Here is a 26,713-nt window from a genome sequence, read left to right as displayed (position 1 = left end):
AGGTGTTACCTGATTGTCACACTCTTCAGCCTGTTCAGCACGTTTTAAGACATCCTTCATCCATTTCTCACATTTCCAAAAGAAGATATCTGTTACTTTATATTTTTGATCAAACCAGCTCCTTTGATCATCCACAAATTCCTCCTCATCCATTAGTTTCTGTAGACCAGAATTGAGGTCCACAAATTCTTTCTGTATGCCACTAAAGTCAACACGAAGCTTATTTTTTACAGTGTCAACATTTGCATCATCTTCCATTAACTGCTCAATCTGCTTCATCAAGCTAGTTAACTGGGATAGCTTGTGCCGGCGTGCCTGGATTTGCCTAGACTTGTGTTCCTCTAAAGCCTTCTCAGTCATTTTTACTGTCCTTTTTCCACTGTCTTGTTCATCCATGACAAGCTTATTTTTCCACTTTTAATCAGTAAAAATTTAAAAGCACTGAAGGGGTTTACTTTGTTATTCAGCCAAACAACAATCCTTTTCCTTTTTCTTAGTACTCACACGCAGCGGTGCACGCAGTCCTCCCCAGACACGTGTCAATTAACCAGCCAGGCAGAGAAAGCTCCGGTGGCTCCGGTTGCATTTTTCCTTTTTTTTTTTTTTCTTTTCCAAAAATCACCAAATTGTTTCCTTCTTCAGTCTTCCATTTTCAGTCAGGCCGTCCCACGTTCCGTTAATCCATGAAGAGCTAGTTTTTTGACTAATGTAGGTTCCTGATCATGAAGCCTTAAGCTTGACGCTCTGTACTCATTTATCCTGATGTCATGCACGACAAAAACCTCCACAGGATCCTCTTGATTAAGTTCAAATGTTTACTTCAAAAAATGCAAAGGTACAAAAATAATCCAATACAAGAAAAATAAAAAATAGTGAGAGTTAGAGAGGTCAAAAAACTATGTGGCTCCACTCCATGCTTGTCCTGACTGACTGCCTCCTCAGGTAGCCCCACCCTCACAGATCCTTAATTAACGTATCCCCACACATGTTATTTTAAGTGCAGTAAACTATTATTTTCCTATTGTAAACACAAATATTCAACATTTAAATCTGTAAATATTGTAAATAACCTTTTTCTCAAAATAAACATAAATTACCAATTAACTTATGAACTTAAACTATAATCCAAATATTAACTGAAATTACATTTAGGCTCCTACAAATATAAATGATATAGAGATATAACCTAATACCCATGTTTTTACTCTGTAAGACTTTATTTCATTCAAAATGCTGAGTATATTGCAAATAAAATGTATCATATTTTTATTATTAGAACCTGACCAGGATGTGCAAGGATGCAGGGCAGGACCAAGAAAGGGAAATAGAGAAAAATAAACCCATTGTCCTCATGTGAGGCCATTGGATTTGACATAGTTCAACAGCACATAGAAAGCAAAACATTTATTTCAACAAAAATTTGGTCCTACTGATCCCAAATAGTAAAGAGACATAAAAAATGCACATCAAACAAAAGCCCTGGTCTCAGGAGGTTAAAGTACTTTTCTTCTTGCTTTTTTTTTTTTGCATTTGCTGTAGCATTTTGTAGCATTTCCTGTAGCGCAGCTCCATCCGGTAGATACGTAACTCAACCCCAGCCACTATAGTACGGTATTTTACCAGATATTTAGTGCGCCTTATAATGCGGTGCGCCTTATAGTGCGGAAAATACGGTACTAGAACATATCGATCCACTAGCTCAAAACATAAACTTTGGGGCAGCACTCAGTCCGGTACCAGCATTGGAAATACTCACTGGTTCTGCCAAAAATAAGGGGACTAGGATCGGTGTGTATTTATGTCTGTGCACCATCTGATACCATAATTTGTACAAACACAACCCTTTTCTGATTATTTACTCAGACAGGCAAGATGTTTCGCATACTGCCTGGCATTATTGTATTATTTGATGCTGGAATGCTCATTATGCAAAGCTGTGGTTTAGCACAAAGGTTGCCAAATGTAAAATGGTCAACCTTGTTCAGGAGTCGTCAGGTGAAAGGGCAGCCGAAGTTTAGTGCAGGTTTTCAGCTTTTGGATGGACATGTGGATCTCCAGCATCTGACAGGTATCAGGATTCAGCATCAACCCACTCAAAGTCCCTGGGAACAGAATTGGTACCGGAAAGGAGAAAATGGTGTTGGAACGTGTCCAGTGGGAATGTGAGTCTGATGATTGTGTTAATATTTGATGATCAAATCATAGCTCCAAGGTCCAAAGTAATATCCGTTGACGAATCAGGCAAGTGACAACATTTTTTGGTACCAAAAACATTCTGGTTTCAACTTTCAGCCCCTTTTTAGTCAGTGGAGTATCATTGGCTACTCACAACTGCTTGCAGGTGTTTGTACATTCATAAGCAAATAATAAATGAGGAATATGAGAAAGTCGTAGATATCTGAGCTGTCTGTCAGCCGTACTCAGGTGGCCTGGGCCTGTTTGTCGTTACGGTCGTAGGTGTAGTAATTAGATTACACTGTAGTTGTGGGGTTTCCATGTTGTTCAGACACATTGGTGTTTTTTTTTTCACAATTTTCTGAACATCTCATCTTTTACACTTGTTGCAGCACTTTTCCTGTGGAGTTCTGTTCCCCCCTGAAATCTTTCTGCGTCATAAAGACGAGTTGTGCACCATGTTTACAACAACTGGCAGTTGCATGATCAAGTGACGTAACACCAAGGTGCCAAGCATGCCGGCAGTAATAAAGTCATTTCTGCCTGCCTCTTTGACCAACTGTACTTTATTTTGAAGATTAATATGTAAATTCAAAGTGAAATATGTCTTCCTGTAGTTATGTATTGTAATATTATCTTCTCTGTTCTATATTGTTGTATTTTGTGGCATTTCCTAAGGTTTTATTCTGGGTGTTCAAGTAGATTTTTTTTTTCAATGTAGAGAGAAAAGACACTGACACTTAAAGAAATAGACATAGACATAGATAGCACCCGTTGTTTAACAACTGGCCATCGCCATCAGGGCTTCTTTAGTCAGGGGAGTCTATATTTTTAATGAGAACATAAAGGAATTAGAATATCGAGGAATGACTCCAGCTGACTACCTGCGGAAATAATGCAATCCGACAGGGTTGTTTTACGCTGGAGTTTTTGAATTCAACGCGTACGCTGTTGAGCACCCAGCAGTGATATTGTGTGCAGCGTGTTCCCTTCAAGGTTGTTAGCGATCAACCAGAAAGTGGCAGTGCCCTAAAGCTTATCATTTTTTTACACACGTTACTTCAAATGGGACCATAATTTAAAAAAACAAATGTAAAACTCGTACATAGTCACATGTACATACCTGAATTCATGACATTTTGTAGCCTAGAAGGATTCAGGGTTCCCAGAGGACGACCCCCCCTGACTGTCATGATCCAGCCTTCCCCTCTGGTGCAGGTCAACATTATTCTGTCAGAATCACATTTACTTTTTGTTTCGTCTAAGTAACCGAATGTTAACTTGTAAATATGCTAAACCCATATGATAACAACAACAAAAAACGATGCTGCTGATGCTAAAATGTTTCATAAACCTTTGGTTTTGTTTTATTGTCTTTCTTTTTACATAATTATGTTGTTTATCCAAAAAAGTATTGTTTTTTTTTATTCACATACAAAATTGTAGGTAGCTAGCTGTAACTACGGAATCAATCAATCAATCAATCAATCAATCAATTGATTTTATTTATATAGCACCTTTCATCCAGGTGCATGAAATACAAAGTACTTTGAAATTTTGACTGAAAAATAAGCGTAATAAACAAAAAAATAAAAACTGGGACACCAAAAAAATAAAAACTGGGAGACCAATGCACACTGACATACAATATAGTTAATTAAAATGAAAAAAAAAAAAAAAAATTATAAAGGTTCAAGGATTGAGGCTAAAAAATAATCAGTCCAAAACAATAAAATATAATAATAAAGACATTACAAGAAATAGATAAATAAATAAAACAGATACCTTTAAAAAATGTTAAACAGAATAAAACTATTGGAAGATGAAGATTCATTTTTAGTTAGTGATATATTTACCGATAGTTCACCTCGCCGCTTGCCCGATGAATTTAATTAAAGCTCACTTTTTTTGGGATCCTATGAATTTCATACGGATTTCAGCATGTTGTTCCCATCTTTTCTTTTCCTTTGTGTGAAAAGTGGCCTACAGCTGCAGAGGGCATGAAAAGGTCCTGTTATAATCTCATGTAAAACGGAGTCTTCTCAGGATCCCAGAAGCTGAAGGGACCAGAGAAGGCATCCCTGTCCAGCTCTGAGGACGTGTTGTGTTATTTCAGCATCAGGAGTTACCAGGGAAACAGCCAGCCACATTCATCAGAAAAACAAAGCACTTGTGAGGCTCAAACCAGATGTTTTTTTTTTCCTAGCACGTCGTGTATGTCGCTGGAACAGGGACGGTCTGTTAGGTTATGTTACAGGCTTAGGTGTGGTCTCGGGCTGTTCCTGTTGTCCTAACAGAAAACAGAACAAGGGCTTTTGTTTGCAGCTTAATAGGTATGAATGCAGCGACGGGATGGTTCAGCGGGACGTTGGCACCCCTCCCCTCCTCCCACCCCACCGGGGGTATATGTATATATAAAAAAAAACAAAAAACAAAATATAGAGCCAATTTCTCCTGCCCTGTAGAGAGGTCCTGTCACGTCTCATACAGTGTACCCTTTTGAGGAGGCAGCATCACTGGGGCAGGGCATAATATGGAACTGTCACTGTGGCCTTCTGGGAGGTGCACGCTCCTCTGGGTGGCCTTTCCCTTTCAGCTGCCTCTAGGGGCCGTGAAAGGGAGCGGGGGGTGGTGCCGGGCAAACGGGATGGTGGGCACCCCCACTGCTTCTCCTTGGTCACGTGAAGGTCGCATTTTACAGGGAAACGCCGGAGGGGGCGAGGAGGGGAGGGGAGGGGAGGGTGGCATAGCAGTGGAGACAAACAGAGGAGGAAGGCTGAGCACGAGAGAGAGGTGCAGAGGTACACCTGAGGAAGAGGAGGAACAAACACCTTGTGTTCTCTACGACAGTGTCTCCCAACCTGGGGTCCGGGCCCCCCCTGGGGGGGAGCCAGAGATCTCTGGAGGGGCGCGAAACTTTGTCTGCTTTGAAATTATGCAGTTGTAAAAATTACATTTGCGAATGAGTCATTCATAAGACATTGTTAGGAATAATTTACGAATGTCTTGAATATTTTTTGTGTTTTTTTATACACTGGTGACAAACACAGGAAATGATTTCATTCCTTATTATTATATCATTACTCAACATTTAATCTACTCTGACAGATTGTTAAAGGAAAAATGTAAAAAATTTTGGTCTCATATTAAAAGAGACATTTTTCAGAAATATTTGTCCTTTTATGTTCTTTTTATTTTATTTATTATTTTTATTTTTCACTTTATAAACCTCATTGTCATTTCTGTCTTTACATTTTACCTATCCTAAGTTCCTAAGTCACTTTTGTACAGACTCACCCGGCACTTTAAAACCTCATTTTGTACATTTCTGGTCTACATTTTATTTTATTGTTTATACATTTTATTTTATCTCTTATATCACCAATCACCATAACAAATTCCTCGTGTGAAAACTTGGCAATAAACCCTTTTCTGATTTCTGATTTCTGATTTTGTGCGTATTTTATACATTGGTGACATTGGAGAAAAACAAAGTCATATGTATACAGAGTAAACCAAAGAGAAATGTATCAAAAAACATAATTAATGTTCATTTTTTCAATTAAAGACTATTTTGGTGCTAGTACGTACGGGTTGGGGGCCTGGCTGGTCTTAGACACAAGTAGGGGGGGAAACAAGGAAAAAAGGTTGGGAACCACTGCTCTACGATATGAATGTGGGAATATGTAGATGGCTGCAGCTGGATTTAGGACATCCAAAAGCACCAGCACTCGCCTGAAGGGAGCGTCCTGCCTCATGTCATGTTGAGATAACACATGAATCTGACCACCAACATTCACATTCAAGAACAACCAAAACGCTTGCACACAGTTTGAATTGAGGCGCAGCCTGACCCCGGCCTCCTGTGCCTTCTCCCCCGGTGCAGATAGCAGAGACCTATGCCTTCCTGCCCAGGGAGGCGGTGACTCGGTTCCTAATGAGCTGCGGAGAGTGTCAGAAGAGGATGCACATTAACCCCAGCACCGCGGAGTTCAAAGGTAACAACACACACCCAAACACCGAACCCACGACGGCTCACCCGTTCTGCAGACAATCTTTAACGGCTAAGCTATTTTTAGATCAAACTTTAAGATTTGTTGAACGTTTGACATACTGACACAGAAAATGGATAATTACTATACTGCAGGAAATGATATAATTCAATTAAACCTCATCTGCAGTTAGCTACATGGCTGTTTTCCTGATCATTTAAAGAAAATGTAATCATGTAGGATAGCTGAAAACAAGACAAGGTCTAGCATGAACTGCAATGATCAGAAGTGGTGTAGGACTTTTTAAATGTCACTTTCACCAAATAAAACAAATGTGCTTATCCATCGCTGACATGATGTAACAAAGGCACCAGAGGACTGGCTTCCTGGGATTGTATAAACGCTCTAACATGATTGCAGAGTTCCTCTAGTGGCCAGCGGGGAGACTACAGACAGCTGCCAGCTATTGTTAGACGCCAGGTGTTGTACACACGTACAGCCCAGGCTTACGTTTCAGCCGTCTGCAGGGGCTGCAGGCACCGCTGCCTTATTCAAACAATTTGCCAGCGACCAACTGAGATCTTACACAACTTGTGTGCTTTGCAAAGAGTCTCTACCTGTGGCTAATTGAACCTACTTTCCTGGTGCCAGTCAGGTGTATGAACTTAAAAGTGGTGTGAGCTTCTGAAACTAAACATCAATCTTTGCAGTAAGAGTGCAACTTCTGTGATATAATAGGAAACAGAACAACAGTAAAAACAAACTATTTGTCCTGTTTCTGAGACATATTCCCCCTCGCAGCCTCACTAATACAGAGATAAAAATCACAGAATCTGATCTGATACCACTGCAACATCACACACTATGTGTTCATGTTTTATTATCCCTATTTACTTTATTAATTTGCTCTATCTGTTCTTTAAACTGAATTAATTTCACAAGTCTGCAGCGGTAGATGAGGTACTATGTTAATACTTCTTTGGATGACCAGCGAGCTCACGGAGGAAAACATTCGCCATAGATATGAAAGCAAAATGTTATGTTGGTAATTCTTGATTTAAGATTTCAACTTTGTAAAGGTTTGGGACTTTTTTTTCTTGTATATTTTTTTATTGCATAAAGCACCACAAATTTGCAATGGTTGAAAGATGTGGACAGTAGGTGGGCCAGTTCAGAACTGTAATATACAGGACTGTCTCAGAAAATTAGAATATTGTGATTTTCTGTAATGCAATTAAAAAAACAAAAATGTCATACATTCTGGATTCATTACAAATCAACTGAAATATCGCAAGCCTTGTATTATTTTAATATTGCTGATTATGGCTTACAGTTTAAGATTAAGATTCCCAGAATATTCAAATTTTTTTAGATAGACTATTTGAGTTTTCTTAAGCTGTAAACCATGATCAGCAATATTAAAATAATAAAAGGCTTGCAATATTTCAGTTGATTTGTAATGAATCCAGAATTGTATGACATTTTTGTTTTTTTAATTGCATTACAGAAAATAAAGAACTTTATCACAATATTCTAATTTTCTGAGACAGTCCTGTATGCAGAAATGAGTTTCATGATGTCGTGCTGAGCTAAGCAAGACCTTCCCTTAAACAAATGCCATCTGTATGACAACATGTGTCGCCACAAAACCTGAATATGTTGTTAAGCATGACAGATGTGCAGGTTATGAGTGCCATGATGTGCACTTGTTACCTCGGGTCTTAAAGGTTCTGTCGCTGTAGTCGCTGTAGACGTTCTTCTCCCTTTATGGAGGATGCAGAGCTCGGGTGCAACACCAAAAGTCTCCAATGACTTCTTGATTCTGTAGGTCATATTTGACTGCAGTCTGAAGTTTTATAGAAACAAAACTCTCTTGGTAGAACATTGTGAAGCTGAAAGGCATCCTCTCTGACAATGATATGAAGACTATCACAATCCCAATCATCTCAAGGTTAGATTATTATAAATGTTGGACTCAGATTTCATTAAGCTTCTGCTGCATCATCTGCCGCAGGAACCAAAATTCTGCTGCCAGACTTCTGATCAATACCAGAAACACTAGTACTAGATTCTCTCCATCGGCTTCCTATAAAATACAGAATTGGTTTTCAAACGTCTTTTGTTTGTTTGTAAAGGCAGGATTGCACAAACATCTGTGAACTTCTCCCCAGACCTCTCAGATCCTCTGACCACGGGCTTTTCTCTGGTCAAGGTTGGTTAGTGGGGGCTGCCGTGCCTTCACTTTTATCTGTATTCCAGAAACATTATTTCTCAGCACGCTAGAATTCTGACTTTATTCATGTAGAAACAAACTGTTACTAACATTTTTTTTATCCAGAACTGTTTTTGAGTCCATGTACTAATTTAAACCCTTAGTCATCCCTATTTTCAATGTTGTTTTGACTGCCCGGGGGCCAGAAGTTCAAGATCTTCTAATAATGGCTCTCTTCTCCATCCGCTCCGTGAATCATTCAATATCATTTATTCAAATCACTTACTAGCATAAATAGATGTTTAGTACTTGAATCCAAAGTGAAGCACCACATTTTATAAGCTGAATTTACCTTTTGCAGAGAAGATGTATCACATAGCACCTAACGGAAATGTTGAGTAATATTTGTATTATTTATGTATTTATTTGCAAGGTGTGTATTAATTATTAAAAACGTTGTTGTCATTTACTTGAAAGGACATACAGTTATGCTCATTTTTTCCACTTAACTATATCCATTGCATGATCTGTCCACACCTGCGGACAGATATTGCAATCTTGTCATGAATGAATGATGCCAAACTAAACTGTATTGTTCCCACGAAGTGTGTTCTTTCTACTTGTGACGGATTATAAAAGGAAAAAAATAAATAAAAGAAGCAACATTTGTTTAGTATGTTCATGGTGGATCATGATGGACAAGCATTGAGTGGTTGTGGGATGAATCCCAGATGTCCCCTGAAAGGGCTAATGTGCAACTGAAACATGCATATGCTAGAAATCAGTCTTTGAACAGCTGTTGGCTGCACCGAGGACTGTGTGTGAATGGGTTAAGTGCAGAGTAGAGCTCCTCGCTTCATTTGAATATAGTCTGGCCGCCTCCACATTTACTACACATTAAATTGTGTGCCTTTTTGTTCTTTTCTTTGTTAGAAAACGACAGGCCCACTTCCCTGGTCCCAGACCTGATCGATTACAACATGCCTCTTACTGCCACCTACCTGAAGCAGATGAAACTGCAGTGCATGACTGCCACTGAGAGGGTAAGTGCTTCTTTGTGCAAGTGGATATCTGTGACGTGCGGGCACTGGTACAAGCAGCGCTGATGAACTCGAAAACACTGTTAAGATCTTTGTGTCTAACACAATCAGTTGCATTTTCTTCTGAGGGGACTTGGTCCCCCCCCCCCAACCCCAACCCCAACCCCAACCCCAACCCCCACCCTCCTTTTACCCCCCTTTTTTTCTTCTTCTTCTTCTTGTTCCGAGGCTGTGATGAGATGCTTTGTGCAGGCAAATTAGGACATCCAACCTCCCAACTTTTAATCCATTATTAAACAAGCAGAGTAGTCTTCCTGCTGGGAGGAGGAGTGCAGAGTGAAGTGAGGATTAGGAAAGCTTCAGCACCAGTGACGTCATGCCTGAGACCACTCCCATGTGTCGCTGTGACAGAAAACACTCAGGAACTGCTGCCACTAAAGTGCAAGGGAGCGCTGCCTGATGATGATAATGTAGACCTCACTCACGCATAATTAGGATTATCCAGAGCAATACCCCCCATCTTTGATTTGCGGGTGAGTTTAAATGAACAAATGCTTGTACTGTTGTTTGCATCTGCGAGGAGGCTGAATTGTGAACAGGCCAATGGTTTAATAATTTACCCTCCAGAGGGCTGTGTCAGGGCTGGGAGAGACTTGCAGGACTGTACATTATTCCATGTCCGTGCTGCAGACCTTTAGAGCAGGGGCTGATTGAAACTGCAGCGTGTTTTCTGTGTTGGGGGAAGTATTTTCATGAACATGCGTGTTGTCTTGCTGTAGCCTCACTTGTCAAATGCCTGCATGTTGTTAGTAAAACTTTGAATTTAAGAGCAGCAAAGATCAAACACGAGAGTGCTCCTGATCAGTTTTCTCTTTCACGCTTTTTCTACCAAAACACCGTCTCAATTCTGCATTTTATCATCATTAGTCAATTTAGACAGAGTTCAGTTTTCAGTTTATGTGTTTTTTCTTCTTTGAACCGTCTTCATCCCAAAAGAGATCAAGTTTGGAACAACATGAGATAAATGAAAGCTACAAATCCTTATCACTGAGAAGATGGGGCATTTACTCAGCTATTTTGTACAGCTTTACTCAAAGATATCTGAATGCTCGAAGCTGTATCATCTTCTCAGCATGTTTACCACGCACACCCACGTGCTGCTTTATTTGATTTCATTTGGAAATTGCTGAATTCTGTGTCTCGTCCCCAGTTTTAAAAGTAATCCTCCCTACTTTATCAGTTACATATTTCTGTAAAGCCCAGACATTAATGTTGCTACATACTTGGAAAAGGGAGTGATTAGAGACTCTCTTTAATCCTACATGGCTCACTTGGTGCCTAATAGAGCCGTCACTGAGCATTCTGGTCCTCCACAAACCTCTTAGAGAGGGACGGCGGCGTATTCCCGGGAGTTTAGGCCTGTTTGTGTGCAGTGTGAGGGGAATGAGATGACAACATGTATTTGTGCTCCGCTCCCGTCACACAGTGCTAGTTGTGTCTGCTCTGAAAGAGGCTCCGGCTGACACACGACGGTGTAAATGCAGGTCATTTGTGTTAGTGTGAAGCAGATGGGCCCGGGTCACGGTGCGAAGGAAGGCTCGTCTCTGCGCTCACTTGTAAATACATTTCCCGTCCTCCGAAGCCGAGCCTCGGCCCGGCCCGTGAGATGATTCAGCTCTCCTTCCCTCGTCCTGATCCTGGTGGTGTACTCCTGTTTTTGTGTTTTTGTTACGCTACAACAAGCATGTCCGGGGTCTCTACGTAACGGTTAAAAATAGCAGCGCTTCAGCAAACATACTACTTAACAGAATGGCTCCTGCTGTCCCGCTTTTTTTTTTTGCTCTCTGACCCTCAACATGTTTTATCAAAATATATTATTTAGTGGGGGAATTCATTCATTATTGTGTCATACATAGGGATGGGCGGTATGGACTAAAAAATGTATCACGATCATTTCTGGCATTTATCCCAATAACGATAAAAAAAATACCAATTCAACTCCACCTTTGTAACTATAAATCTATCACGCTCTCAGATCCACCATGTTTGTTACACAAAAACCTCATCAACAGGAATTTATCCTTCTTTCTTTCTTTCTTTCTTTCTTTCTTTCTTTCTTTCTTTCTTTCTTTCTTTCTTTCTTTCTTTCTTTCTTTCTTTCTTTCTTTCTTTCTTTCTTTCTTTCTTTCTTTCTTTCTTTCTTTCAGGCTCATTTTCTTCCTTGCTTCTTTCCTTCCTTCTTTTTTCCCTTCTTCCTTCTTTCCTCCTGCTCTCTCCTTCCTTCTTCCCTTCCTCCCTTCCTTCCTTCCTTCCTTCCTTCCTTCCTCCCTTCCTTCCTTCCTTCCTTCCTTCCTTCTTTCCTTCCTTCCTTCCTTCCTTCCTTCCTTCCTTCCTTCCTTCCTTCCTTCCTTCCTTCCTTCCTTCCTTCCTTCCTTCCTTCCTTCTTTCCTTCCTTCCTTCCTTCCTTCCTTCCTTCCTTCCTTCCTTCCTTCCTTCCTTCCTTCCTTCTTTTTTCCCTTCCTTCCCTTCCTTCCTTCCTTCCTTCCTTCCTTCCTTCTTTCCTTCCTTCCTTCCTTCCTTCCTTCCTTCCTTCCTTCCTTCCTTCTTTCCTTCCTTCCTTCCTTCCTTCCTTCCTTCCTTCCTTCCTTCCTTCCTTCCTTCCTTCCTTCTTTTTTCCCTTCCTTCCCTTCCTTCCTTCCCTTCCTTCCTTCCTTCCTTCCTTCCTTCTTTCCTTCCTTCCTTCCTTCCTTCCTTCCTTCCTTCCTTCTTTCCTTCCTTCCTTCCTTCCTTCCTTCCTTCCTTCCTTCCTTCCTTCCTTCTTTTTTCCCTTCCTCCCTTCCTTCCTTCCTTCCTTCCTTCCTCCCTTCCTTCCTTCCTTCCTTCCTTCTTTCCTTCCTTCCTTCCTTCCTTCCTTCCTTCCTTCTTTCCTTCCTTCCTTCCTTCCTTCCTTCCTTCCTTCCTTCCTTCCTTCTTTTTTCCCTTCCTTCCCTTCCTTCCTTCCCTTCCTTCCTTCCTTCCTTCCTTCTTTCCTTCCTTCCTTCCTTCCTTCTTTCCTTCCTTCCTTCCTTCCTTCCTTCCTTCCTTCCTTCCTTCCTTCCTTCCTTCTTTTTTCCCTTCCTTCCTTCTTTCCTCCTGCTCTCTCCTTCCTTCTTCCCTTCCTCTTTTCTCCCTTCCTTCCTTCCTTCCTTCCTTCCTTCCTTCCTTCCTTCCTTCCTTCCTTCCTTCCTTCCCCTTCCTTCCTTCCTTCCTTCCTTCCTTCCTTCCTTCCTTCCTTCCTTCCCCTTCCTTCCTTCCTTCCTTCCTTCCTTCCTTCCTTCCTTCCCCTTCCTTCCTTCCTTCCTTCCTTCCTTCTTTCCTTCCTTCCTTCCTTCCTTCCTTCTTTTTTCCCTTCCTTCCTTCTTTCCTCCTGCTCTCTCCTTCCTTCTTCCCTTCCTCTTTTCTCCCTTCCTTCCTTCCTTCCTTCCTTCCTTCCTTCCTTCCTTCCTTCCTTCCTTCTTTCCTTCCTTCCTTCCTTCCTTCCTTCCTTCTTTTTTCCCTTCCTTCCTTCTTTCCTCCTGCTCTCTCCTTCCTTCTTCCCTTCCTCTTTTCTCCCTTCCTTCCTTCCTTCCTTCCTTCCTTCCTTCCTTCCTTCCTTCCTTCCTTCCTTCCTTCCTTCCTCCCTTCCTTCCTTCCTTCCCCTTCCTTCCTTCCTTCCTTCCTTCCTTCCTTCCTTCCTTCCTTCCTTCCTTCACGTACGTTGTGGATTTAACACAGAACCATAAATCAGTTTTACACAAAAACTTTATCAAAGGGAATTTATCATTTTTACCGCTATATGACAAATTCTTACCGTGAGGAATTTTTTTGACGGTTTATCGTGAACGGTAAAATATCACCCATTCCTACACTGGTTAAAATGATAGCTTACTGTAAATGCTGGGTGTGTACGTGAAGGAAAGTTAAGTCTGAGTGATAGGAAACAAAATCCACCTTCATTCAGCAGAACAAGTGAAGCTGAGGATAATGTGAGGCTTTCACTGCAGTTCCTCGTCCTCTGCATCCCAGCAAAGGAAACATTGTGTGGAAAAGAAAGGAAAAAGGGGGGGAAGAAAGCAAGTGAACTTTGGACGATAATACTTTATTTGTCCAGCTCAGACCCCCGAGGCTCATATTAGTCTCTACTAACAACAGAAACACATTTATGAGCCATTATGACTCCAGATTTTATCTTCAAATTGCTTCAGGAAAAGGATCTCTGGCCGGCATGCAGAGAAGAAGCGATGACTCTTCCTGGAGATGTTGCTGTCAAACCAGACTGTATTTGTCTTCTCCTTGATCTTCAGCTGTCCCGTTATGCTTTTTCTGGCCTCAACCTCTCTCTACCACGCCATTTCCCCTTCAGGATGACAGTTCGGTGAGCAGCGAGGACATGAGCAGCGCTGAGCCCGCATGGGTGGCAGCTGAGCAGCCGGCAGTGCCTGAGCCCAGCCCGCCCAACGGAGAGAGGGTCAGCAACCCGCCAGCCACCATAAAAGAAGAGGACGGTAAAGGCACGATCCCGCCGCCGCCGCCGCCGCCGCTGCACAGCCATGTTTTTCTGTCCGTGTTGCTTTTGCGTTGCATTTCTCATTCCACTTTATTTACATCTGGAATCTGAAGGTACTTTCATTACACAGGAAGTGTACAGATTAGCGTGGCACAGGAAACAGCTTGCCACGTTCTTAGTGGACTAATCCAAATAAATCCACTCTTGCAGGGGGCGGGACAACGCCGCAGCCCCAATCCAGCGTGCACCCCTCTCTAGCAGGGTACGGGGTTTAAGAAGTAGGACAAAGACCAAGGTTAACCCTTACAGATCAGGTCCCACCGTAAAAACATAAAAAAATAAGGGGAAATCTTTAAGAGGGATTAGTCTGTTTTTTGCTGAACTTAGATGTGACTTGTGTAGAAATCACGAGTTGAAATCTGCATGAGTAACTGATGAAAATGCTGTGATTTTCATGCAGCAGGAAATGAAGGCTCCCATCCCCCATGAGTCCCATCACCCTCATCTCTCTCCCTCTCTCTCCCTCTCTCTCCCTCTCTATCTCTCTGAGCTGTAAAAGCTACACACATTCCCTCCTTCCACCTTAACTTTTATTTGTCTTGACAGCTGACCCCAATGCACACTTCCTTAGCAATCTCACAATGCACAACATGAGGCAGGAAGTCCCCCGCCCTTTGCAGCCCTCTCTCGCTCGCTGGACTCACGCCGCACACACTCCCAGACTAATGCTAAATGATGACAAAGCGTCCGCGGCGCGGCGCATCGCTGTGTCTGTGTTTTCATCCTGCCCTCTCCCCGCGTGCAGATGACGACTCCTCGGAGAGCGGCAGCGCCAATGAGGTGCCGGCCCTGACCTCCCCGGAGGTGCTGGCGGTGGGTGGGAACCCCCCAGATGGCGGGGCCTCCTACGGGGAGGTGTCAGAGAACGGGCTGAGCGCTCCTCTGGACTTCAGCACCACCTCGTCCTCGTCCTCCTCCGAGGACCAGCAGCCCGTCAATCTGAGCGAGAGAGCTCTGCCGGCCGGGGGCTCGCCGCCCAACCCGTACCCCACAGACCCCAGCAGGAAATACCCCGTCAAGACAGAGTTCCCACACAAGGTAAGGAGATAACGGCGGATGCTGATGGATCGCATTTCTCTCCCATGTTTCTGTGTGTCTGTGTGGTCTAACATAATGGCATGTGTGTGTTTCAGTCCCCTCCTTATAGCTCGGGAAGCTATGACTCCGTGAAAACTGAGCTGAGCATGAGTGTGGAAGACTTGACCTCCGGTCGGGCACAGATAATTGATGATGACGATGACGATCACGATGATCATGATGATAGTGACAAGATCAACGATGCTGAGGGGATGGACCCTGAGAGACTTAAAGCCTTCAATGTGAGTAGCCAGTCACGCTGCTGTGTGTGGGCTGAAGTACAACACTGCTTATGTTACATCTACACTTATACACATTTCATTTCAATTTGATTTATTCCGTATCATGGAAATGGTAGTTCACATACATGTTCCATTCCATGATCGAAAAGGGGCAAGAAGAAGAAAGCCTTATATTACAAGCCCCTTTCTCAAAAAAATAAAATACATATGAAGATGGTCCGTCTGTTCAACAGTCACTGCTTATATAATACCAAAAAATAATTTAAAAAAACAAAACAAAACAAAAAATAAGAAAACATACACAATAACTCACCAACAACACCAAAAACAACAAAACAACAAAAGATATTTTACCCGTTAAATTCATATTGTCTGATTATGTTGTCTTTATACAATTTCTTGAACTGGTGAATATTTTTACAATCCTTTAAATCAGTTGTTAAGGAGTTCCATAATTTTACACCACATACTGAAATACACATTTGTTTTAAAGTAGTTCGTGCAAACGGATGTTTAAAATCAAATTTCCTCCTATGGTCCTTATTTTCTGAACTAAACACAAAAAAAAACGTTGTATATTTTCAGGCAATATTCTGCCTTTTGCCTTGAACATAACTAATAAAGTCTGTAACTCAACAATATCTTTAAGTTTAATTAATCCTGCATTGATAAAGAGTCATTGGTGTGTTCTCTTGCCTCCTTTTTATGTCTGATCCGTACTGCTCTCTCCTGTAAAATAAACAAAGGCTGGATATTTGTTGTGTATATATTCCCCCAAACTTCGACACAATAACTAAAATAAGGCAAAATAAGTGAGCAATACAAAATTTGCATTGTTCCACATTGTTCCAAGCGCTGTGGTTTATTCTCTAAGAGCAACCGTGGGACCAGTAGAAGAGTTGCAGAAATTCAGATGTGACCAGAGAAGCATCCAAAAAATGTTGTCCTGCATCTGAGCAATAATGTAATTTCCCTCCCTCCCCCTTCCTTCTGTCTTCTTTCACTGTACCTCTGACGCTCCCCCATCCTCCTCCGCCGTCCCCGTCCTCTCTTTTGTTTCAACCCTGCCGGCCCTCTTTCGACCCCTCTCTTCCCCCCTCTCTATTTTTCTGCTCTACATCCCCTCGCTCCCCTCCCCCTCTTCTCGGTGTGTGTCAGATGTTTGTGCGCCTGTTCGTGGATGAGAATCTGGACCGCATGGTGCCCATCTCCAAACAGCCCAAAGAGAAGATCCAGGCCATCATCGAGTCCTGTAGCCGCCAGTTCCCAGAGTTCCAGGAGCGCTCGCGCAAGCGCATCCGCACCTACCTCAAATCCTGCCGTCGCATGAAAAAAGGTGGTTTTGAGGTACAAAGTGCATCCGCCAGGCCAAACATAAGGCTTTGAGTAGCATACACAGTGGCGTCAATTCAGTGGAAGCTAAGGTACGGCAAGGTTACGAGTCACAGAACTTAACCAGAGTATCAATCAACACGTCCAGCAAATATTCATCACACAAGTCTGCTATGTAGCTGATCTGTGTGGTCAAGAAAATTGGAACTTTTTCAAATGCAGTCTCGCTCACTGCAAAAACTCAAAATCTTACCAGGAATATTTGTCTTATTTCTAGTTAAAATGTCTCATTTTTTAGTCAAAAAATCTCATTACACTTAAAACAAGAGTCATTACCAAAAAAATAACTTGTTATTTGACCATGTTCACCTGTTTCAAGTAAATTTTCACTTGAAATAAGTAGAAAAATCTGCCAGTGGGACAAGATTTATCTTCTCATTACAAGCAAAAAGCAGATTTTTCCACTTATTTTAAGTGAAAATCTACTTGAAACAGGTGAAAATGGTTGTTTTTGAGTCTTGTCTTAAATGTAATGAGATTTTTTTTTACTAAAAATTTGACATTTTAACTAGAAATAAGACAAATATTCTTGTTAAGATTTTGAGTTTTTGCATTGAAGCCTAGGTGTGGCGGCTGCCATACCTTGCCATACCCAATTGACGCCCATGAGCATACAGTCACCCATGAATGCCAAAAGGTTCAAATTCATACAAAAAAAAAAATCTCTGCCCTCCCCGGCAGATCCGGCCGACGCCTCCTCACCTCACCTCTGCCATGGCTGAGAACATCCTCGCCGCCGCCTGCGAGAGCGAAACCCGGAATGCTGCCAAGAGGATGCGCCTCGATGTCTACCAAACTACGGTAAATGACTCTGCAGGGTGTGGGAAAAACGTGTTCGGCCAGACGGGCATCACTGATGGAAAACTACAAAACCAACGTTCCGTCCAGAATGAAAGCATGTGATTTCTCGCAGGACGAGCCCATCTCCATCGATAAACCCATCACGAGGGACATGGCCCCGGTGGCACCGTCAGGGTTCACCATTTCCAGTGCAGCTTTTGCCCAAGACCAGCTCTACACCAACGGAGGCCTCAACTACAACCTGCGTGGCTACGGGACGGTGGGCAACCAGCAGAGCTCCGGGGCTGCACAAACCAACGGTGAGTCCACATTAGGGATGGCGGGTATGGACTAAAAAATGTATCATGATAATTTCTGGTATTTATCCCGATAACGATAAAAATGACGATAAAAAAAGTACCAATTCAACTCCACCTTTGTAACTATAAATCTATCACCACATTCAGTCTTTGGAGCCAAATCACTGCTCTAAAAGAATACTAAATACTACTAAACTACACCAATTACATTGAATTGATAAAAACCAATTAAATGAGTTACATGTACTGCAAAACTAATGACTCAGAGCCGCCATGTTTGTTACACAAACACGTATCAACGGGAATTTATCCTTCTTTCTTTCTTTCTTTCTTTCTTTCTTTCTTTCTTTCTTTCTTTCTTTCTTTCTTTCTTTCTTTCTTTCTTTCTTTCTTTCTTTCTTTCTTTCTTTCTTTCTTTCTTTCTTTCTTTCTTTCTTTCTTTCTTTCTTTCTTTCTTTCTTTCTTTCTTTCTTTCTTTCTCATTTCCTTCCCTCCTTCCTTCCTTCCTTCCTTCCTTCCTTCTTTCCTTCCTTCCTTCCTTCCTTCCTTCCTTCCTTCCTTCCTTCCTTCCTTCCTTCCTTCCTTCCCTCCCTCCTTCCTTCCTTCCTTCCTTCCTTCCTTCCTTCCTTCCTTCCTTCCTTCCTTCCCTCCTTCCTTCCTTCCTTCCTTCCTTCCTTCCTTCCTTCCTTCCTTCCTTCCTTCCTTCCTTCCTTCCTTCCTTCCTTCCTTCCTTCCTTCTTTCCTTCCTTCCTTCCTTCCTTCCTTCCTTCCTTCCTCCCTCCCTCCCTCCTTCCTTCCTTCCTTCCTTCCTTCCTTCCTTCCTTCCTTCCTTCCTTCGTTTCTTCCCTCCTTCCTTCCTTCCTTCCTTCCTTCTTTCCTTCCTTCCTTCCTTCCTTCCTTCCTTCCTTCCTTCCTTCCTTCCTTCCTTCCTTCCTTCCTTCCTTCCTTCCCTCCTTCCTTCCTTCCTTCCTTCCTTCCTTCCTTCCTTCCTTCCTTCCTTCCTTCCTTCCTTCCTTCCTTCCTTCCTTCCTTCCTTCCTTCCTTCACGTACGGATTTAACACAGAACCATAAATCAGCTTTACACAAAAACATCATCAACGTGAATTTATCGTTTTTACCGTGAGACGACAAATTCTTACTGTGGGGAATTTTTTTGACGGTTTATCGTGAACGGTAAAATATCACCCATTCCTAGTGCACATTAGTCATGCTCTCGTATGGGGCTGAGGAAAAGCATGTTCTACTAGGTGGTCAACAATAAAATGACTCCAGCTCAGTGTAGGACAAGCATCTCTTCAGTACCATTGCATATCGCCAACTGGAATCTAAAATGTTGCTCGCTGAAATACATGAAACAACAATCCTCCTATTCTCAGTCCTCAGACACAGTCCCAGCCATTAAGAAGTGACCTTTACATAAATGCATCCATTCATTTAATCTCTACCTCTGAAACGTTAAGTTCTACCTACCCTTCGGGTTTACAATTGATACCTTTCAAATCCTTTTCTATCCTTTCAGCTCTCTGGCCTTCACACAAGTACCACAACTCCATTTCTTTTTCACAAGGGCATATATTTAAGCTGAAGCTATTCATCTATTCAAGACACTTTAATGGCAACACACCAGTTGACATCTTTTCTTTTTACTTATAAGAAAATGCAGCCACATGTCAGAGTAACACTTAAATGAATATCAGAGGATTCAAGGTTTCCTTTGCTTGATGAATACTGCAGGATGTAGCCAGCAGAGGTGTCAAGTAACGAAGTACAAATACTTCGTTACCTTACTTAAGTAGAAATTTTGGTTATCTATACTTCACTGGAGTAATTATTTTTCAGACGACTTTTTACTTTTACTCCTTACATTTTCACGCAATTATCTGTACTTTTTACTCCTTACATTTTAAAAACAGCATCGTTACTCTGTTTCATTTCGGCCTTTAAAAAAAACTATCCAGTTAAATTGCTCCATCCGGATAGAGTGAATTTGGTTGTGGTTGTTTCAGATGTTCTTGTCCAGTTTTGTTCTTACATCCTGTTACAACCAAAAATTTAATAATGGCCAATAACGTAATAATTTTGGCCATTTCAAATGTAATAAGGCCAATAGTGTAATAATGTGCCAACTTTTGAGCCAATAACGTAATAACTTTTTGCTGATAATGTAATAAGGCATTACATTATTGGCTGGTTATTACGTTATTGGCCTGGTATTAAAAAATTATTACAAAATTATTACATTATCGGCAAAAAGTTATTACATTATTGACTCAAAAGTTTTATTACATTATTGGCACATTATTACACTATTGGCTTTATTACATTTGAAATGGCCAAAATTATTACATTACTGTCAGTTATTACGTTATTGGCCGTTATTACGTTTTTGGTTGTAAGACATCCGTTCCCTCAGATTCCTGCAACTAAACTTGGATGTACATTCCAATAAAGGTTAGGATAAATGATAACATGCCTCTGAAGTTTGACTTTTTGCACCATTACAATACTTATAGGCAACTAGTCATCATATCTGCTGCTCTCTGAAACACATGTTAATGCTCAATAGTACACATATATGGTTCTTTAATATATTTGCATTATACTCAGATGCATTCATTTTCAGTGGTTTTTGTCCTTAATGGCTTTTTTCCTCCTTACATTACTTTTACTTTTATACTTTAAGTAGTTTTGAAACCAGTACTTTTATACTTTTACTTGAGTAAAAAACTTGAGTTGATACTTCAACTTCTACAGGAGTATTTTTAAACTCTAGTATCTATACTTCTACCTGAGTAATGAATGTGAATACTGAAGACACCTGTGGTAGCCAGATGTTATTGGCTGCAGCTCTCAATGCTCTTCCATGGCTCATCTTTTAAGAATTATGTCACAGTTTTGGCAACATGAGCTGTTTCTCCTCTCAAAGTTGTTGTGGTTGCATCCGCAGGTCCCACAGACCTGAGCATGAAGTCAGTCGGACTAAACTCCTCCAGCTCCAACAGTCACGGTCAGGGAGGCGGCGGCGGCGGAGCCTCGGCCCAGCTAAGCCCGCCGGAGGTCACGGCGGTGAGGCAGCTCATCGCAGGGTACCGGGAGTCGGCCGCCTTCCTGCTCCGCTCGGCGGACGAGCTGGAGAACCTGATCCTGCAGCAGAACTGAGCCGTACTGTGCCAACACCCTCCTCCCCCAGCCTGTCCATCTCTGTCGCTCTGTGGCACACACGTCTGGCAGACTCTCACACACAACGACACAATTGTACACGAGTGATGCTTCGGTGCACAGTGGGCCCTGTTAGGTATGGTACCTTTACTTACTCCCACACGATTATCTATTTGGACAGGCCAAAACATATCACGGGCTGAAAAATGTTTTTTTATGCATTTGGTTCACTTTGACCGTAGTGCCCTGTTTTGTGTAGCTGTTCATCCAACTCACTTCATTTTTGCCACCAGAACCTCCATTTGTCTCAGGAAGTGATGATCTATGTGAAGAAAAAAAAAAAAAGAAAAGAAAAGATGTGCATTGGTACGGAGAGTGATGGGTTGAACTATCTAAACCACTAACACCAAATCCGCTTGTTTGTGCAGATCTGTGGACAAATGAATAGTTGAATAGCAGTGAATTAGCACCATTACTTCTTTCTATTTTTACACTAAACTTAAATGTGCTGTGCAGTGGCATGATATGATCGGGTCGTCAGAATCAAGTCATTTCGTAATCCACAGAAGAATCGCTGCTAAAAGACGTGGCAGCCTGCCACTGACCTTGTAACCTCAACAGCTACTGTCGGTTGTGCTGACTTTAATAGAAGGAAACGGGAAAAAAAACACAAAAAAAAAATATAAAAAACACGAATTAAATAAAAAGAGAGAAAAGAAAATAGCAACATGACAAGTGTTTGACACTTTTTATTTCCAAAATCTGACCAGAGACACAGATCCATCTATGTGGTCACAATTGGGTTTTGTTGGAGTGCTCTGTATGAAGCTCATTAGCCAGCGTAACTTTATTTTAAGTGGTTGTGTGTGTGTGTGTGTGTGTGTGTGTGTGTGTGTGTGTGTGTGTGTCTATGTGAATCTCTCCGTGGCACGCAGTTTGTCATTATACAACAGGGACGAAGAAGTTTAGAAGCCTTGATATGCAAATTAGGATCACAGGCACCTGTCAGAGAAAAGAAATGGAGATGAATATATCGTTTAGACTCTCGGTTTAGAAGCAGTTCTACTGGAAAAGGGTGCAATATTGAGGATAATCAGTAATGGTTACTTAAAGGAAAGGCATATTAAGAGGGTCATTATTCACCGCAATCTGTTGCTGTGACAGTAGTTTTCAAAAAAAAAAAGGAAAAAGATTATCCCGTGCAGCATTGTAGCCAGTTTCAATGTTGTTGTGAGCGCCGGGCCTCGTGACTGAGGCCCCTCGCGTGTTTTTGGGGATCGGTCATTAGCTGTGACGAAGACAAAGTGAGACCTGGGAGAAGAAAAAAAAAAACGTCTTAATGTTGCATGTTCTTTTTCGGTTTGGCGGGTTGTTTTTGTGAATGAAGTGTTTTGTGACTTTACTTCAGTAAGAAGGGGCTCATTCAGACGAGATCAGAGGATGCAACTCATTGGATGCAGTGCACGAGTGGGACGATTAGACATCATACACTCTGTCTGTCTGTCTGTCTGTCTGTCTGTCTGTCCATCCTTCCGTCTGTACGGCTCCTGCCATCAGCGGTTTCAAACTAAAATACAGCTCATTTTCCTCGTCATGCCTGAACACACACTAGTTCGAAGGAAGCAAGAGACAATCTTTGGAAAAGATGTAATCACAGTTTACTCTCCCAGCTTTCTACTATGGTGTGTGTGTGTCTGCGTGTGTGTCTGCGTGTGTGTATGTGTGTGTGTGTGTGTGTGTGTGAGGTCTTAGGACACACGAGTTCTCAAAGCAGATCTAGAGCACAGTTTCACAACTTCTACTGGTGAGTCACTCAGCACAAAAACAGTTGTGCGTGCGTGTGTGTGTGTGTGTGCGTGTGTGTGTTTTGAGATAATTTCTGTTTTGGTTGTCGGTGTAAGTCCTGGGTGTTAGCCGTGTGCTCATTTTGTGTTGCGCGTAAGTGGAGTGACCCAGTTTGTACGACATAAATCTGTGAACATTCAGTTCAGTTGGCTGAAAAACATTCCAAACGATGACAATGACTCTTCAAGCAGCCCAAAGCGGCTTGCACCTTACTGACTTTGTCAAAGTTTAGAGAGATGTACTTATCACAAACCTCATCACATGCGTCATTTATGTCTATTTCACTGACATCCACCCGTTTCTCTCCACCACACACACTAAAGGACCATTTCATCTTTCATCTCCACTCCATGACCGGGCTGTGTAACACTCACCTTTAAATTCTATGACCTATTGCAAGTTTGGAAGCACTTTATAGCTCAGGATCAAGGTAACATTACACAGTTATTTTAATGTGTCTTTACCTCATTAGGAATATCTGCTTCACTTAACACATCGAGAGATGATTATCACAAAAGACAGTTTGACACAGCTCATAATCAGAGGCTATTTTGATGTTGAAACGATAGCGAACAGCTCCTTAGAAGCTCAGTTTGAGCTCATCGTTGTGGATGCGGCATGGAGGGGTGTTTCATAACGGGGGTTCCCAGAACCAAGGCTTACAGCCACAAGTCTGTCTTCAATTACACCTCACTTCCACAAACTTCTCCTGACTTCCTCATGTTTAGGCGATCTCCCCCAGCGTTCAGCACAGGTGAATGTTGTTCAGGTACACGGAAACCTCTCTTCCTCGCTTGAACGCTTTAGTTTGCTTAATGCAGGCCATTAATTTCACGCTTCTTGGTACGATAACAGGTGCATCTTCCTCACCTGATTGTTAAAAGTTGCTCACTGCATCAGTTTTGGCATAAATATCTAATCTGGAGTTGAATCATATTAATCACTTCAGTACTTTTCCCAGTGAGGTTCTTACCTACTGTATTTACCTTGTTAATTTAAGGTGGTGACATTTTTTTTCTATTTTTTTTTTTTTGGCCAGGCAGTGTAGATTTATAGCCAGCAGCACACCATTAGTCAGCTAGTTGTATCAATTATATTTCATATTTAGGAAGTTAGTATGCACACATCAGTTTCCTATACCCGTTTTATCATGCGCACCCACGTTTTTCCCAGAATCCATCATCTAAATCTGAAGCTCCTCTCATTACTGTTGAGTCTTGAATTAAGTTTCAGCACCAAACAGGAAACAAAAGTGGGTGTCATGGAGCTAAATGAGCAAATACTTCCCAGTTTTGAGCTAAACCGGGGTAAATACTTTACCCACAATGTACTGTATCCGGTCAGATTTCTGAAGGTTTCTGAGTTAAGCGTTAGAGCGTCGCTCTACTGGACTAAGGGGGCCGCTCCTGAACTGTAATAACGTGTAACATTTGCCTGTTTCCAGTCTAGTGGCTAGTTGAGTACACATGGGACGTGGAGCAGCTGCTTCATGCTTCATCATTTCTGACCAATAGGCTCACGAGTAGGGGGTCCTCAAAGAGACGGGCGCTAAAGAGAAGAGTGCCAGACAGAAAATGTCAAGATGTGATGCAGCTTTGTACACGATGAAAAGAACAAGGTTATTTCTGATTTTTCAATGATGTCAACCTAGACCCCCAACAAGTGGTCTTACCGAGAATAAAAGATGCTCTTTAAACCTTCTTGCAGACATAAGTAAAGTTGCCTGATCCTGCTTTATGAAATACCCCTCTGTGCTCGACAGATGAGTCCTCACACGTCTTCCTCATCTCCTCCGGTCCGCTCGTTTGTTGCCATGGCCACAGTTGATCCTTTTCACTCCGCGTTGAACTCGGTGACCGCCATGTTAAAAATAATCCTCACAACCAAACATTTTGCTCGCTGATCGGTATAATTGTCTACGCTGAGCTAAGTTTTAGCCGTGTGCTGGAGTTACTGTGATCAACGACAACCACTTGTTGTCATGTTGTTGTTTTGTTTTGTTTTTCTAATGATGCCCAATGAATCTTCTCTTTGTATTGACTGGACAATGTAATCTCTTGGTGTTGATTAAAATGCCCTGGTAGCTTGTGGATTGCTAAAGTGGTCAGATAAATGTACTCTATAGCTGTACAAAGAGTGATAAAAATGTTTTAAATCTTTCTCTTTTTTTTTTCTGTGGGTACAGCACTGTTAAAAAAATCAAAGTGGTTTTAGCCCTTGCCTGTTTAACTTATCATTTTGTGATGGTCTGTATTACTTCTATTGTTATTTATATTATTTGAATTGTTGCCTCTCCTGCACCGATAAGAGACTGTAGCTCTGTGCAGGGGCTTGTACTGTAAACCTGTGTGAAGCTTTGTATTTTCCCCTTTGGTTTTGGACTCAGTGAAAGTGTGATGTTTACATGTACAGTTTTTCAGAATACTTTGCATTGTTTTGTTTTTTGCATTTAATTCAGATAATTTATTTTCCTCATCCGTTCCCCTGATCTGTGTACATTTACCTAGGTATTTTTGCTTTTGTTGCTTCATTGCATCAAGTGCAGGCGTGACCTCTTTGACTGCTCGGTCACACGGCCGGAGTGACATCTGGCCGTGGTTCGGCTCGGCGTTGTGGTGGCTTCCAGATTTTTAAAAAGGTAAAAATTAAGAAAAGGGAGCGTCACAACTTCTCAAAGTGGACCAAGAAAGATTTATTGCAGATTAAGATGACCTTACTCAACTGTTTGAAAATACTGTTACGGCCTACACGGAGAATGATGGGGCTGAGGTACACATATTAAACTACATTAAGTGCTCATAATTTGTCGGCATCCTGGCTGTCTCGTCAGGGAAAGCTCCCTGTCATTAACCCGACCGGTGGCCTCAAAGGTACACTTTGACCTGTTGTAATATCTCCTTGGTAACATAAAAGCCATTCCCCTCTCCTGGCCTTTTAAGGGGAACCCATAAACCTCAGGAAGTACTGAATCTCCAAGTTTAGTTTTATCCACTAATTTCTTCTTAAATGGGATTTAAGTCTCTAATGAAAACCATTAACATTTATATGAGATGTCTATTGTTTTGTACATTAATCATTGTGACTTTAAAGTGGAGCTTTTTCCAGTACCTGTGACTTAATATTTTGATTTTTTTTTTTCCTTTGGAGTGTTTATAGGTATGGATATGTATTATTATATGTGAAACTACAAAAAGACAAAAGAAAAGGTTGAACCTGTTTCATTTGTATGTTTCATGCAAAACTGTCCAGGTGAGATTCTCTCTGCCTCTTACATATCACTAATGAGGGACCTGTGTTTGTTTGGAAATAGCGCTTTTTCAGTGTTGCATCAACGCTATGGAAAAAAAAAATCATTAAAAAAAAAAACAAAAGGAAAAAAAAAAACAGTGGTTTACCAACAGCAGAGTTGCAAGGCTCTCCTCTTCTCCTGAGATGTCAGTAATTGAATAAAATAGTGCGATGAGCTATCAAATTAAAACCTGGTTTGTGGTTTCCTTTACCTGTCGTTTCTGCAAATGTTTGGGTGTCTGGGACAACACACACACACACACACACACACACACATACACACACACACACACACACACACACACAAACACACACACGTTTGGTAGTTAAAACAAAACTATGTCTCTTATTAGACAGCAAGGAGTGTAAATATTTGTTATGAAGCAAAAAAAAGGGAATTAAAGCAGTTTGTGACAGAAAGGATTATGTATTTGCAGAAAAATGGCAGTTAATGTTGTACTTGTACGTCAAAATAAATGCTATTTTAAGCTCCTGACAGACTTTATAACAAAAAAGCATCGACCAAACGGATGGATGTAAAAAAAAGTCCTGTTTATACACGTTTTGTACACAAAACAGATTTAAAACGGTCTTTGTTTAGCTGT

General features: G+C 41.6%; 1 protein-coding gene across 2 annotated transcripts in view; it reads left to right on the top strand.

Annotated features, from left to right (window-relative positions):
* nol4la (nucleolar protein 4-like a) overlaps window positions 1-26,279 on the top strand; it is a 43,855-nt gene extending 17,576 nt beyond the window's left edge. Inside the window, exons 3-11 of one of the 2 annotated variants that reach the window (XM_061735273.1) lie at window positions 6,062-6,173; window positions 9,313-9,422; window positions 13,801-13,948; window positions 14,750-15,042; window positions 15,138-15,323; window positions 16,482-16,670; window positions 17,397-17,516; window positions 17,629-17,815; window positions 20,764-26,279. In XM_061735273.1, the coding sequence (XP_061591257.1) occupies window positions 6,062-6,173; window positions 9,313-9,422; window positions 13,801-13,948; window positions 14,750-15,042; window positions 15,138-15,323; window positions 16,482-16,670; window positions 17,397-17,516; window positions 17,629-17,815; window positions 20,764-20,975 (1,557 nt within the window). In that variant the 3' untranslated portion in view covers window positions 20,976-26,279. The remainder of the gene's footprint in view (window positions 1-6,061; window positions 6,174-9,312; window positions 9,423-13,800; window positions 13,949-14,749; window positions 15,043-15,137; window positions 15,324-16,481; window positions 16,671-17,396; window positions 17,517-17,628; window positions 17,816-20,763) is intronic. The other variant, XM_061735274.1, reaches the window with a different exon arrangement.
* The last annotated feature ends 434 nt before the right edge of the window (window positions 26,280-26,713 follow it).

Source organism: Cololabis saira, chromosome 12 (assembly GCF_033807715.1).
Source record: "Cololabis saira isolate AMF1-May2022 chromosome 12, fColSai1.1, whole genome shotgun sequence".
Classification (NCBI taxonomy): domain Eukaryota; kingdom Metazoa; phylum Chordata; class Actinopteri; order Beloniformes; family Belonidae; genus Cololabis; species Cololabis saira.
Note: the sequence above shows the minus strand (reverse complement) of the source record. Positions and strands in the feature narration are given on the sequence as shown.